At 39.7% G+C, this 14,685-nt stretch overlaps 1 protein-coding gene across 1 annotated transcript; it reads right to left on the bottom strand.

Annotated features, from left to right (window-relative positions):
- Positions 1 to 2,341: 2,341 nt before the first annotated feature.
- On the bottom strand, positions 2,342 to 11,403 carry ZCCHC9 (zinc finger CCHC-type containing 9). Its single transcript, NM_001244220.1, is given in 6 exon segments — positions 2,342 to 2,973; positions 4,416 to 4,484; positions 6,402 to 6,494; positions 6,733 to 6,883; positions 9,551 to 9,957; positions 11,314 to 11,403. Coding segments are annotated over 5 exon segments (813 nt in total). The 5' UTR covers positions 9,932 to 9,957; positions 11,314 to 11,403; the 3' UTR covers positions 2,342 to 2,854.
- Between the last annotated feature and the right edge of the window lie 3,282 nt (positions 11,404 to 14,685).

The following is a 14,685-nucleotide window of genomic DNA, read 5'->3' as shown; positions in this document are numbered from 1 at the left end:
GAGGATCTAGTAATGAGCAAGACTCAAAATTCCTGCCCTCATATAGCCTATAATCTGATGGAGAGGGGACAAATAGTGCTAGGTAGGGACATAAATAATGGACAAAATTTAGAGAGAGAGAGAATGAAAAGTTAGCAGAATGAGGAAAAAGCTATTCTCTGTAAGGTCTGTCCTAAAAGAGTCTATGAGGCCCATTGTAAAGCAGACACTTGAAGGCAGTAAGAGAGGGTTGACTCTGGGATGGGGCGGGGGGGGAATGTCAAGAAAAGAGCAACTCAAGATTCGAGCCTATAGGCTTGGAATATAATTGCAGTGAAAATAAATGGAGACAAGAAAGGAAATTAGTCCTTTTTTTTCTCAAGGGAAGTGATAAGATTCAAAGCTATATGAGTTTTAAGCATTAGTGCAATGTCCAGCAGGCAGGTGAGAAGGAAGCGAAATCAGGGATCTGGGGGCTAGATGTAGATTTAGGGGTCACCTATGGCGAAGTGAAAAATAAGCCAGGAGTTCACCAGTAGCTCAGCAGGTTAAGGATCCAGCGTTGTCACTGCTGTGGGTCAGGTTCAATCCCTGGCTCCAGAACTTTTGCATGCTATGGGTACAGCCAAGAAGAAAAAAAAGTTGGCAAGAAGAGATGGCATTTCCAAAAAACTAAAGAAAAGAGAGCTAATGACTCTTAGGGGATTCAATGATGTATTTATAAAGTGTAATAAAATATACTGCCCTAGTATTATTTTTACTGATATTTCTGATACAGAAAGCAATATACACTTTCACAGGATATCAGAACTTCTGTGTCTAGCATGTTCTTCTGACAAAGCGACCACATACTTTTCCAATATTACATTCAGCACCTGCAATTTACTTCTAATGATTTCACTGTCTACTTCAAAGATCATTAAAATGTAAACAAAGTAACCCAAAATAGACGAAACAGACAGGACCATCCCTGCACTGAAGACTCGCATAAAAAACATTAGACTTAACTTGCAGCTGACTGGTTTTCTACTTTCCAGAGACTTTTGCTCCGATTACGACAGGTAAAATAAATCTTAAGTGTTCAGACTTAATGACTAAGGCAGCCCGTCTGTCCTTTTCCAGTTGTATGACCTGTGCCATTCCTTTTAAATGGCACTCATGTCCTTAAGCTCTGAGATACTGAGCCACATTCTGTCATGTTTTCCTCCATCACTGGGGAAAAAAAAAAAAAGAACAGCTCCTATCAAGACCAGAACTGTTGGAACAGTGGAAATGAATCTGACTAGGAACCATGAGGTTGCGGGTTCGATCCCTGGCCTCGCTCAGTGGGTTAAGGATCCAGTGTTGCCTTGAGCTGTGCCAGACACAGCTCGAATCCCACGTTGCTGTGGCTATGGTGTAGGCCAGCAGTTGTAGCTCCAGTTGGACCCCTACCCTGGGAACCTCCATATGCTGTGGTTGCAACCCTAAAAGAAAAAAAAAAGACTAGAATTGTTGAGTCACAGAAGCATTAAAACAGAAAAGTGTTCCTTTTCTTATTTGGTAAATATTTTGCTTTTGAAACATCAGTAACTAATCACAGCTGTTTCCTTTTGTTGCAAATGTATCCAATCAGGTAAAACTCTAAATGAAACACAATCCAACAAAGTCATCCCATTATACAGTACAATGGGAGCCTTAAGCTTTGTGAAATATATGTATTAAGTATGCATGTATTCATCAAATCAAACAAAGAAGCTAATGGTCTCTGATTAGTATTCTAACTCTATTATGATGATGTTTGCATCTCACCCTGACTCAATCCAAAAAATTCGAACAAAATGCTATTAAGTTTGACAGACAATCCGTTATGTACCATCATCATTCTAGTTAAATACCCTATTTGGGCTGGAACTTCTCTCTTGAAAATTGGAGCAAAGAACCAGCTGCTGTTAAATTGAAATATATTCTATTTTAACCTCAGTAATCTGTAATTCTTTATATCAAAACTGAAGCAAAAGGAGTTCCCGCTGTGACTCAGCAGTAATGAACCCTACCAGTATCCATGAGGATGCGAGTTCAATCCCTGGCCTCACTTAGTGGGTTAAGGATCCAGGGTTGCCGTAAGCTGTAGTATAGGTCACAAATGTAGCTCGGATCCCTGAGTTGTTGTGGTTGTGGCGTAGGCTGGCAGCTGCAGCTCCAATTTCAACCCTTAGCCTGGGAACCTCCATATGCCACAGGTGTGGGCCTAAAAAGCAAAAACAAACAAAAACCGAAACAAAAATTAACTAAAACTAACCTTCTAGGAGTCATAAAAAATCATGTTTCCAAACGGATTGTTACAAAGACATTCACGGAAAACCGCTCATTCATTCCAAAGTTAGGTATTCAGAAAAATAAATAGCAAACGCGTTTTTATTAAATATTTTTAAAATACAGATTTTATAGCAATTATAAATTCTAATATAATAATAAATTGATACTTTGAATGAAGAAAATTATGTCGGCAAAAATTCATTTCCAAGTACAAAGCAGTTACCCTATATTTAGGGATGGTTCATATTAATGCATAATTTAATTTTTAAGAAAAAGGTGATTGTTACAATCAGGTATATAACCACTTAGTTACACCTAAGTTTTATCTGTTAAAAATATATACTTTTAGAGAATCCAACTTGAACATTTTATACTTTTTTTCAGCCATTTTCCCCAAACAGTGGGAGAAGTACTCGTCAATGGACAGAACTCAGGGAACAACCTGACCCCACCCAGCTTATACTGATATCGATAATACAAGCCGCCTCCAAGAGAGAGTCTAGCTCCAATTTGTGAAGTAAGCCCAATTCAGAATGTTTACCAAAGAAGTGGCAGCTAACAACAGTACCAGTCATTATCAAAAGTTAACAACTTTAGGTAGCTTTGTTTTGGGTTTCTGTGGTTTAGGCACATCCAAAATTTCTTCATAGTCTGCACTCATTCCCTTTGCCCAGCGACCAACTGTGACCATTTGATCTGCAAAGGAACAGGAAAATCAGAATATAAGAAAACCAGTCATCAAATAAATCCACTTAGATTGTTACTGGTTTAGCAAAGGAACTAGTTTTGATATGAATATTGTTACTGGTTTAGCAAAGGAACTAGTTTTGATATGAATAATCACAAGGAGAGACGACTCCATCAATAAAGGAAAGTGAGCAATTCTGTAATTGATTATAACCCTTGATTTCAGAGTACCACAGGCAATTTCTCATCCCAATTAGGGAAATGCAGCAACTGCTTTGCAATGCACAAACTGATGAGAAAGCTCTTTTATTCTTTCTCAGAGTTCATCATTACAGAGTCAATGAATTCCAAGAGTCTGTAAACAGCAAGACTTATGAAGCATCAGTTTTAAATGCACAAGATTCCACCTGTGAAATTAAACAACATCTGCTTGTCAGTCTTGTCATTTGGGAAGTGGCAATCCTCCCAGGAGGGAGAATTCAAATTCCACTTCATCATTTCAATCTCACTGCCTACAATGTTGCAGGCTTCTTTCAACTTCTTCTAGACAAGACTGTAAAAACAAGAACTCTTGGTTTTCAAATTCAAATGCTAGGGGTAGGAAGAAAGAATGGACAGACTTCTTTGTGCGGTACTATGAATATTTGCTACCAAGAGAAATGTGCTTTCTCCTTAAGAAGCACTACTGTCGGAGTTCCTATCATGGCACAGTAGAAACAAATTCGACTAGGAACCATGAGGTTGCAGGTTCGATCCCTGGCCTCGCTCAGTGGGTCAAGGATCCAGGGTTGCCTTGAGCTGTGGTGTAGGTTGCAGATGCGGCTCAGATCTGGTGTTGTGTGACTGTGACGTAAGCCAGCGGCTGCAGCTCTGATTAGACCCCTAGCTTGGGAACCTCCATATGTTGTGGGTGTGGCCCTAAAAATCTGCCTTAGGTTTGGTGAACATTTATGAAGTTTTTGATGACCAAGAGAAGTGTTTCATTAGGAAGAAAACATAACTGGCCAGATGCTGTGTGTATAACACAATTTTAATATTTTTGCCAGTTTTTGCAACCAACTTTGAATCCTATAGGTTTCTTCAGAGCATACCAGAGGATACTCAGTCATAAAAATATTGAAAGTTATTTTCACATTTATTTTCTCTTAGTGAATCCATAGTTTTCTTTAAGTAACAGAATTGGCTCTATTATTAAATACATTACTTAGCAAATACAAATGTTTATGAATAAGATGCTTTATAAAATCAGGGTCCTCTGGAGCTTACGGGTCACTTTTTTCTTCCACTGGAGAACAGCAGCTGATGCTCAGTTAGTACTGTGTCTACTGCTGATAAAGAAATGGTAAGTCATCACTGCAGAAAGAAACCAGCCAGCCTTTAAATCAGTTGTGCCTCAGTGAGGTGAGGAATATTAATCTTACCCCATCTAACTAGAGAGCCAGAGATCTCACCTGAATTCTTACTTTCCGGGCAGTCTTTCTTAAAATGTTCCACAGAGCCACAAAGTCTGCAGCAACCACCTATAAAAAGAACAAAGTTATGGAAAGCCTCTCATACTTACTTAAGGCTTTTAATGTCTTTCATATACAATATGGTCCTCATAACCTTGTCACGTTGTAAAGGCAGCTGGAGCCACAAACTTATTCCTATTAAGTCTGTTGTCTATTCCTCTTGACCTCATAGAGGACTAAACTGTACCTACCCACCATTTCTTGCTCCAGGCCTTCCAGGGAAAAGTGGAAAAGAGATATGACAGAAGGTACCCGTCCTTTGGAGTGTCCAAGAGCCACTACATGGAAGCCTAGACTTTGGTTACATGGTCAAGGGTCTGTGACCTCTGCAAAATTTTGTGTGGGTGCATTTTTTGAGGAGAATGCCCATAGTTTTTAATCAGATTCTTTAATGGTCAGATGACTCCCAGATGATTCTTTCATGACCCCCAAAGAGGTGAGGAACCACTGCTCTGCTGTACAGTTCAGACAGGAGTGGGCAGTTACAAAAGGAGTTCACGTAACTTTTGTTTCACTGCCATCTATCCGCCAGGCATCCTAATTCTAATAAAAATGCCTACTTGCCTACTTCAAGCAACATTCTAGGACAGTAAATTACAATACATTTGGTCTCTCAAATGAGTCTTTCAGTGAATGGTCAAACATTACTGCTTAAGGGTTAAGCATTCGCATGATCACGCTATAATGTTAAGCGACTTACTCAGAAAAATGATCCTACAGAATACAAACCTAGATGAATTCTCACTTCCGTGTGATCTACTCCCCTTGCTACATGTTTTTATATCTAGCCATTTTGGTGGACCATACAAAGCTGTCTTTGTTCACCAGTCATATTTTATGCTCTGTTTCATAAGTTCAAAACCAAAAGGGACTTTTGAGCATTTTCTAGGTCCAGGACTCTTTACTGCTGTAGATGCCATAGTGAAAGAGAAGAGGCACTTGAACAATATATTTTAATTCTCATAACTCTTCAAGGTAAAACACCCTAATATGTCAAATCTAAGACACCATTGATTATAAGATGCATCATTATTTTACATACCTCTCTGGAAAAGAAAAACTGCCAATTATGTGGCACCCATCAATAGTAAGATACACTGAGTTCAGAGATACTACACTGTCAAAAAAATGTGTATCTTGCAATCTGCGAGATATAATTTTTTCTCATTTGCACTTAACAGGTAAGGAAAGTGAAATGAGAAAAGTAATCTGGCCAAAGTCCCACAATTAGCGAGTGGTAATGCTGAGGCTATAACTGGTCTAACTCCAAAGTAAAAGCATTTTATTGGACGCCTGCAAAGGAACAAAGGACATGACACAAGAGGTGTCCAGAACCTGATGGTACCAGCATCACATAAATAAACGGCTCACATTACTGGATGACAACTTCCTCCTTAAAGCTTTAAATATCACAGGCTTTAGTGTGGGCACCTTAACACATTAACTGAGCTCAAGGTAAGAAAGTTACATGGTCCCATGACAGACAATTAACTAAGGAAAACATTCAGAAACAAAAATTAGCATAAATATGAAGAGTGTATACCAACCCTTCTACCCAAAATGGCACACTAGGCTGAGATTAAATTTTCAACACTATTTTTTAAATCTTATATTAGTTTGAGAAATAAGCCCTTTGCTTCAGTTGCTTAAAAGTACATATTTATAACATACTCTCACAACTGATGCTGAAGCAAGCACAAAGAGTGTGAAATACACATGTCGGTATTTTCTGATTTGATGTATTAAAAATACCAATTTGCAGTACACAACAAGTTTAGTACACAGAAAACTGCTTGATAAAAACAACTAAATTCGTAAGGTTTTGCTACTTATTTAGTGATGTATTTAAAAACTGGTTAAGTGTAAATTAAATCGCAATTGGACGATGACTCACCATTTTTGACCTATAGGCATTACAGTACTCACCATCAGCATAGAGTCCTTTGGGATTATCAGGACAAGATCTGGATAGATGTCCCATTTCCCCACAAACGAAACATTTTGCAAAAGGAAATTCACCTGTAACAATCAACAGCTCCTGTTGTTAGTTATATATAAGTCATGTAATTCATATTATTTTAAAATACTGAGTAGAAAACATTTTTTTTTACATAAAGTTTAATCTCACTTGATTTCAAAATATTAGGTGACACACTCCTAACAAACCCTGTCAACAACAACAAAAATAGCAGTTGACTATCCACTGGCCACTTTCCCCATTAAACACAGGAAAAAATGATAGGAAAAAGAAACATACCAAGAGCTGGGTCTACTTGAGCCTTGCACTTGGTTATTTCGTGCTCTGTGGATCCACACCGATAGCATATTCCAGTGCCCATTTCTTGATTTTCAAGGGCAGCAGGGCAATCTGCAATCCCATGGCCAGGTTGTCTGCAATGGAAACATACCTGGAAAAACAAAACCTGAGTTTCCACACTGCAGCACTACACTGGCTTTATTAATTCTAGTCATCAAAAATATCTTTAAAACATTTCTCATTTTGAAGTTATCTAGAGCATTTTTTGAAATCTCAGTTATTTTATCTGCAGAAAAAATGTTTCATATATTCCTAAACCGTAAGAAATGTCATTTCCATCAGAGGGTTTCACTGCCTCTGAAAATTCTCAATCCATAAATCTATCAGTCTCAGACACAAAGTTATAAATGTCTTTGTAGGAGATAATTGCTTAAAATGAATTAAGCAAATATGGACTATTCATTTCATTAATGGGGATGTCTATAACTAGAAAAACTGAGTTTTCTGGAGAAGACAGACAATGACCATAAAAATTATCACTCAAAATTAATACTTTCATTTTTAAAGTTCACATAATTGAATGAATTTGGGTCAAATAATCCATTTAAATTATGATTCAAATCATAAGATACATTTCAGATCAAAAAGCACACTTTATAATTTTTATATTGTTAATACATATTCCTTCATATTCATAAATATAGAGGTTTCATTTTAGAATATATACACATTTTTAAAGGTATAATTCTAAGATGAATTATTTTGCTCCAGCATAACATTAAACAATGATTTGGTTGCTTTACATACTATCTGGCAATTTGGAGGATATTCTTTGCTGCAATGAATGAGAACATCACTCATAATCATAAGATGGTAGATATTTAAACTATCTTATTTAAACTGGAAAAAGGTGTATTTTTGGATAACAAATAGTTCATCATTTAATTATTTTTTTCAAAATATGCCCAAGGTTTTAAAAAAGCTAATTCAGCAGGCAAAATAAAACATAATATTCTGCAACTATACCCTCACTTTCTTTTTTTCCTATTTAATAACAGCTTGGAAAAACAAATGAGTCCCTTTATTCCTTATTAACTTTTATATTTAGAATAAGCTAGCCCAAAGGAAGAAAATGCATTTATTCTACAACTGCAGGAAAAGCTACTACCAAAAACTGGCTTACCAACCTAAGAAGTCTTAGACTCCTGGTGAAGTCAGGGTAGTTTCTAGTAACCTGACAGTTTACTGATTAAGGTTTTATCTGTAAAATACAAACTTCAAATACAAACCTCTTGAATGATCCATAAATTTAATGTAGATGGGACTGTGGAGAGCAGACTGTTAAATTTCTAGATGTCAATCAATTTATTAACTTTAAGAACTGATGCTTGGTGTGAGGTATTAAAAAAAAAATGAGTTGAAGGGTCTCGAAAAAATGAAAAACTATCTAAAGCATACGCTTTAATATAAAGCATTCTTTTTTTCCCTAAAACAACGTCATCTCCCTTAACTACAACCATAAAACTTCTCTTAAAAGGTCAAACCACTGAACTTTTTTGAAAAGTATGTGATTCACTGCCTTAACACTGCCTATGCAGGGAAGTGTGCATTGACACTGTCATGTCTATGTCAATGAAATTATCTTTAAATAACCTTTATGTAAAATTAACTAAACTATTTAAAAATAATTGTACAATTTAAACATAACTGTTTGATCCAAACAGAAATGACTATCCAAATTTAACCACAAGGAACATTTCATTATTATCTCAAAAAAAGAAACTTTAAATATGATACTGCATAAAACTAATCTTTCAAATAATCAGAAGCCACATTTATAGAGGCTGTAACATTTCAAGCCTGCGCTGCTGCAAATAATGCTCTACATTTAGTAATTCTAATTTCTTTTAAACCATAAAATAGCAACACATCCTGATTCTAATGTAGCATCCTGCTGGAAAAATCCCTTGCTAGAGAAGGGAAAGAATTATACCAAGTATTTCATTTCCTATCTCTGACACAGTTTAAAATCTAGGTCTTAGCTCCACAGAAATAAACCTGCAGCCTCTAGCATTCCCCTCAGTGTAACATGGGGAAGGAAGGAGCAATGACTAGGGAAAATCGCAAGGAGTTTTAATTCTGCTGTTCCTCTGCTATATTACTAACCAGTGATTCTTACTAGCTCTTCTCTTGTGCCTCAGTTTTTCATGGATAGACAAAAGGACAGTCTTTCCAATATCAAAAGGAACTACACATACCTACCTGTTGTACTTAGCCTCCCCCCTTATTTGGATTTTTTTTTTTTTTTTTTAGTGACTGCTTGAAAAAGAGCTACTAAGGAGTAAGAACAGAGGTTTTAAAGTCAGACTCCGGGATTAAATACCTTCTCTTTCTTTTTTTTTGGCTAAACTGCATAGAGTTAGCAGCCCATTTAGGTTCACATTTAATAACACACCCACTTATACAGTGCCAGCCAGTATTCTAATTAACACCTTTTCCTGGGTTTGAATTTCTCCTCTGCTACTTGCTAAGTGACTTTCAGCAAGATACTTAACCTATCCGCACACCAGTGTTTTCTACCCATAATATAGAAATAAAGCCACCATCTCTCTGTGTTGTGATAATTAATCAGTACATCAAGCGGCCTAGCATAGAGAAAGTGCTAACATAGTTCTAGTGTTATGACGAGCCCTCAAAAATATTCCTTATAAAGCTAATACATCACAGCAATCAGGCTCTGCTAAAATATGTATGTGGAGGTATGAATAATAGTTTCTAGCCATAGAAAGTAACATTTTGGAAGAGGTGATAATCTTACCATTGCATTTTTCTTTGCTGCTTGTCGTTTTAATCGCCTGCCCTCCCGGCGACTGTCCTTCTTTAAAGCAAGTGCAATTTCTTGCCTTACTTCCTGACTGTCTGCTATCTCCTCCCCATTGTGAACCATCTGTGAGTTCTGTCTTAGGTACTCCATGAATCCATTCACATCTTCATTTAAATACTCCTTTTTCTTTTTATTCTTTTTGTGTTTTGCTTGAGGTGAGTCCTTTTTAAGAGACAGCCTATTGGCTTCAAGTTGTTTACTCCTTGGTGGGCTTTGGCTTTTCCCCTCAAGGGATCCCTTCTTCATGTCCTCCCATGATGTTGCAGGGAAGGGTCTTCTGTTCTGTGTGGTCGTAACTCGTGCCCACCTTGTCATGGCTTCATCAGAGGTACCTTATCAATCTTTACCACAAGCATGACCGTTAGTTATCAGCTCCAAGAAAAAAAAGAACTATGTCTATAACTATACCACACATACCCATATGTTAAAGTTTTAATTTTTATTTATTTTTTTATTTTTTGCTTTCTAGGGTCGCACCCACCACATATGGAGGTTCCCAGGCTAGGGGTCCAGCCAGCCTACGCCACAGCCAGGCCAGATCCTACCGCATCTGCGACCTTCACCACAGCTCATACGTTAACCCACTGATGAGGCCAGGGATCAAACCGGCAACCTCCTGGTTCCTAGTGGGATTCATTTCCGGGGAGCCACGACAGGACCTCCCAAAGTTTTAATTATTAAGTCACTTATTTCATTTAGATATCTACATGTTTAATTATGTAACACACTGGGGAAATATGCCTGTAATATAAATCTAGCCCTTGCCACAGCTATCAGACCAGTAAAACAACAAACAACAAAAACAGGGATATAAATACTTGCTTCCTATTGGAAAACAATTCATAAGAAACTACATTATTTTCAAAATTAAATCATACAGTAAATGAAGTTACTTTCCCCCAATTCTGCAGTTTTCCCAGCTGTTTATTTTTCCTATCTCTAAGTCGAAAGTCTACTTTCTTTCAATCTTCTCGCTGGGTCTGCCATTTCATTGCAAGCAATTTGCATAGTAAAGTGGTAAGCCTGCACAAATCCTCTCCTTTGACGTGATGTTTGTCATTACAACTCTGCGGCAGACTGAGAAGTAAAATACATAAAAGTGTTTGCAGTCACGTGATAATACTAGATCTTCCTCCAGAGTGTAAGCTACGTCCAGCCTGGTTGTTTCCAATCATTTTCCATTATGAAGCCGCCTCCCTTCTAGGGCAGTATCCTGTGCACCAACCAGTGTTAAAACATCAGCTGCTGCCACAACCTCCCTGCCACAAGAGCTGTGGGGCGGAGCCAATAAGCAGGCGTGGGCCGTGCGCGGCACGCCACTTCACACCACGCACGCACACTCGTCGCTGCAGATCCTGTGTCTGTCACAGTAGGGACAGGAACTGTTCAAGAGGAGATGGTTTCTCCTTTCCCTGAGCATCTGGGAAGGGGAAGCTCCGAGGACCCGGTCGCTTGACACCGTTCGCCCGAATGGCCCCACAGGGGTTGGACACGCCGGCCAAGCGGCCAGCTCCCTACAGCTGAAGCCGGTCCCGGCGCCGACACCCTAGGCCGGTCGGGGAGCCGGGTGCCCCGGCCCCAACTGGCGCCTGGGGGCCCTTAGGGACCTAGCCGCCAGTCCCTCCGCCCTTCCGCCGGGTCCTCAGAAACAAACTAGGGGCCCGTACCACCTCATTCCCCGGCGCGCAACCTCTTACCATGCACGAATCCTCCAGGGCAGCTGAGTTGGCCGGCCAGAGAAACCCGTACCCCTGCCGCGGCGGCAGCGGAGGCGGCACCCTGTAGAGGAAGTACGTGGGCCCTGAGGGTGCGTCACTTCCGGCGGGCAATCGGCTGGCCCCGGTGGAGGTGCACCTGAACGGCGCTGACTTCTCAGCGCCGGTAAATGTGGCTAATTGGTAAATGTAGAGCGCCGGGTGTTTGAAGAGCACTGTGTTGGAAGGTGGAGGCGCAAAGATGAAGAGTGCACAATCTGTGCTGTGTGGAACGCACACCATAGTGAGCGAGATGGGTGGGAGGGTTCGTGGGGTGAGGGAGGCCCGAAAGAGCTTTCCTTGACAAGGGATCTTTGTACTGGACTTGAAAAATAAAACAAACATTTCTTTGGAATTGGCGTTGGGAGAGAGTTAGATCTTTTCAAACAGAGGTAAAGTAAACCTATTAGCGCAGTGGCAGTGGATCATTGTTATAGAAATCCGAAAAGGACATTTGGCGCCCTCTTGGATGGAGGATGGAGCCGCTTAGGCCTGCGCAGTGCTAGTTAAGGATGAACCTGAAATAACACCCCGTGAAGCCAAAGATGTTCTCTTTTTAAGAGTGAAACCCAAGTCTCCCAAACAACTCTTTAGCTCAACAACGCCCCCTCCCCGCAACAGCCACCACCAGTATTCCTGCTTGTTGTAAAAATTGGCATCCACTGAGTTCACCAGGGCAACTGCTCCCATCCCCATTGCCATGGTCGATCCATTTTTACCTCTTAAGTATCTGTCTACTTCATCACTAATACTACTACTCTTGTTCCAACTTTCATCATGTCCTATCTGAATTACTGGCGGCTGATCTGGGCATCTGTTCTTGCTCCACTCCCTCGAATTCATTTTCCAAGCCTTAGCAAGGCAAGCTTTTGAAATGTAAACCAGATTGTTGCTCCCCTGATTTAAACCTTTCCATAGTTTCCCATTGTTTTTGTTTTGTTTTTGTCTTCTTAGGGCCGCACCCGCAGAGTATGGAAGTTCCCAGGCTAGGGGATCACAGCCAAGCCAGATCCAAGCTGCATCTGCAACCTACCCCACAGCACAATACCAGATCCTTAACCCACTGAGGGAGGCCAGGGACCAAACCTACCTCCTCATGGATGCTAGTCAGGTTCCTTACCACTGAGCCACAAGAGGAACACCAGTTTCCCATCGTTCTTAGGAAGAACTTCAAACTCATAAACAAGACGTTAAGTGTCTGCCTACTTCTCTAGCCTCACCCTGCACAAGCTCCCCCTTTTTCCTGAGCTCCCTGCATGGGACTCTTTGCTCAGTTTCTCAAATGCCACGTGCATCTTTCTGTCTCTACCTTTAAGCATGCTGTTCACTTTGTATGCTTCTCCTCCTATTTTTCTTCCAATTAACATCTCCTCACCCTTCAAGGATTTTTTAACATTTAATTCTCAAGTAAGCTTTCCAAAGCTCCTTTCCCCAAACTGGGCCAATCCCTAGTGCTCACTCATAGCAGTCTATATTTCCTTATGGTGTTTTTCAAATTTATAATTGCATAATGCATTTTGTAATAAGTTATTGTATCCCCGTTGCCTGATATGTAGTTGATGCTCCTATGTTTTGCTAACTAAATGAAGAATAAATATTTTGCAATGCTTGTTAAAGTAAGCTAGAAAATGACCCTATTTTAAGAGTAAAGATTAAAGTCAATACTGTAGGAATACTGGAATTTGGTATGGTAAATATCACAGATATCCTAGGTCTTATGGTGGGGAAAGTTTTAAAAGATTTTTTTGAATCCTCCAGGTCTTTAAGAGAGAAAGTTTCCTAAAAGATATATGATAGTGTTCCTCATACCATAATATTCTTAACCAGCCACTTAGCATTCTAAGTGCCAGCCAAGAACCTGACATTTCATAGAGGTTTCTTTTGCAGATTCCAGGTTCTTGCACATAATGTATACCACTAGATGGTGCATTCAACTAAAACTTGTCTTTGGCATTGTGCTGAATTTTAATCTGTCGATGGTTGTTCATCCCTGGAAGTGAAGGAACATGATCTCAGTTTGTGGAGATGTGCATCAGCTAAAAATTAGAAATTGAGTATATCAGCCATGGAAATCTTTTGGGATTCAGAAGACATTATTAGTACTAAGGATAGCCCACTTCCACTGAACATTTGGTAGGTACCTAGCACTGTTTGTTGAATGCTTTACATTCATTACCTAATTAACCTCCCCAGTACCCTGGGAAGTAAGAACTATTATTTTCTCCACTTTACAATGAAGAAACAAGCTCAGAGAGCTGAAGTAACTCATCCAAGGCCATATATCCAGTAAGATAGAGTCAGGATTTGAACCAAGATCTCAGCCCACCATATGCACACCACTGTGTTAAAATACTGCATAAGATTGTGTACTTGAGCCCACTTTTTTTTTTTTTTTTGTCTTTTTAGGGCCACACCCACGGCATATGGAGGTTCCCAGGCTAGGGGTCTAATTGTAGCTGTAGCCACAGGCCTACACCACAGTCACAGCAACATGGGATCCGAGCCGTTTCTGCAACCTACATCACAGCAACTCTGGATACTTAACCCACTAAGCAAAGCCAGGGATCAAACCCACAACCTCATGGTTCCTAGTTGGATTCGTTAACCACCGAGCCACGATGGGAACTCCTACTTGAACCCACTTTAAAGTAAACTTTACTCAGTCTTGCTCATGTAAGACTATTTTTTTTTTTTTAGAATGTATTCACTTTTACAGTTCAAGGAATTATCTTTTTATTAAAAGTTTTTCATTCAGATATCATTAAAATACTGTAAAAGTGTTACTTTCAAAACATATGATCCAGAGGGTAAATGTCGAGTGGGAAGCTAGAGTTTTAGTTATGAAGGGCTGATGGACCTCAGCATGAGCAGCTTCAAACACCTGTTTTTTGTTTTTTGTCTTTTGTCCTTTTAGGGCCACACCCATGACATGTGGAGGTTCCCAAGCTAGGGGTCTAATCGGAGCTGTAGCCACCGGCCTATGCCAGAGCCGCAGCAATGCCAGATCTGAGCCTCATCTGCGACCTACACCACAGCTTACGGCAACGCTGGATCCTTAACCCACTGAGCGAGGCCAGGGATCGAACCCACAACCTCATGGTTCCTAGTCAGATTTGTTCCAGCTGCACCACGACAGGAACTCCCAAACCTGTTTAGCTGTAATTTGGAATGGAGACTACTGCATCTAAAAAGGACAGCTGGGACCAGATGTTACCAAAATAAAGGGTTTTGTAAATACTAAATCAAAATGTTTGCATGTTATCCTTTAGAGCTTAAGCAATGAAGAATTATACATAGTTTTTCAGATCATCAGTA

Source organism: Sus scrofa, chromosome 2, assembly GCF_054392235.1.
Source record: "Sus scrofa isolate SSC_HxYL_T2T_F1_AM1 chromosome 2, Sscrofa_HxYL_maternal_Yorkshire_Landrace_v2.0, whole genome shotgun sequence".
In the NCBI taxonomy this organism is placed as follows: Eukaryota; Metazoa; Chordata; class Mammalia; order Artiodactyla; family Suidae; genus Sus; species Sus scrofa.
The sequence above is the reverse complement of the archived record's forward strand: the minus strand, read 5'-3'. Positions and strand labels throughout refer to the sequence as shown.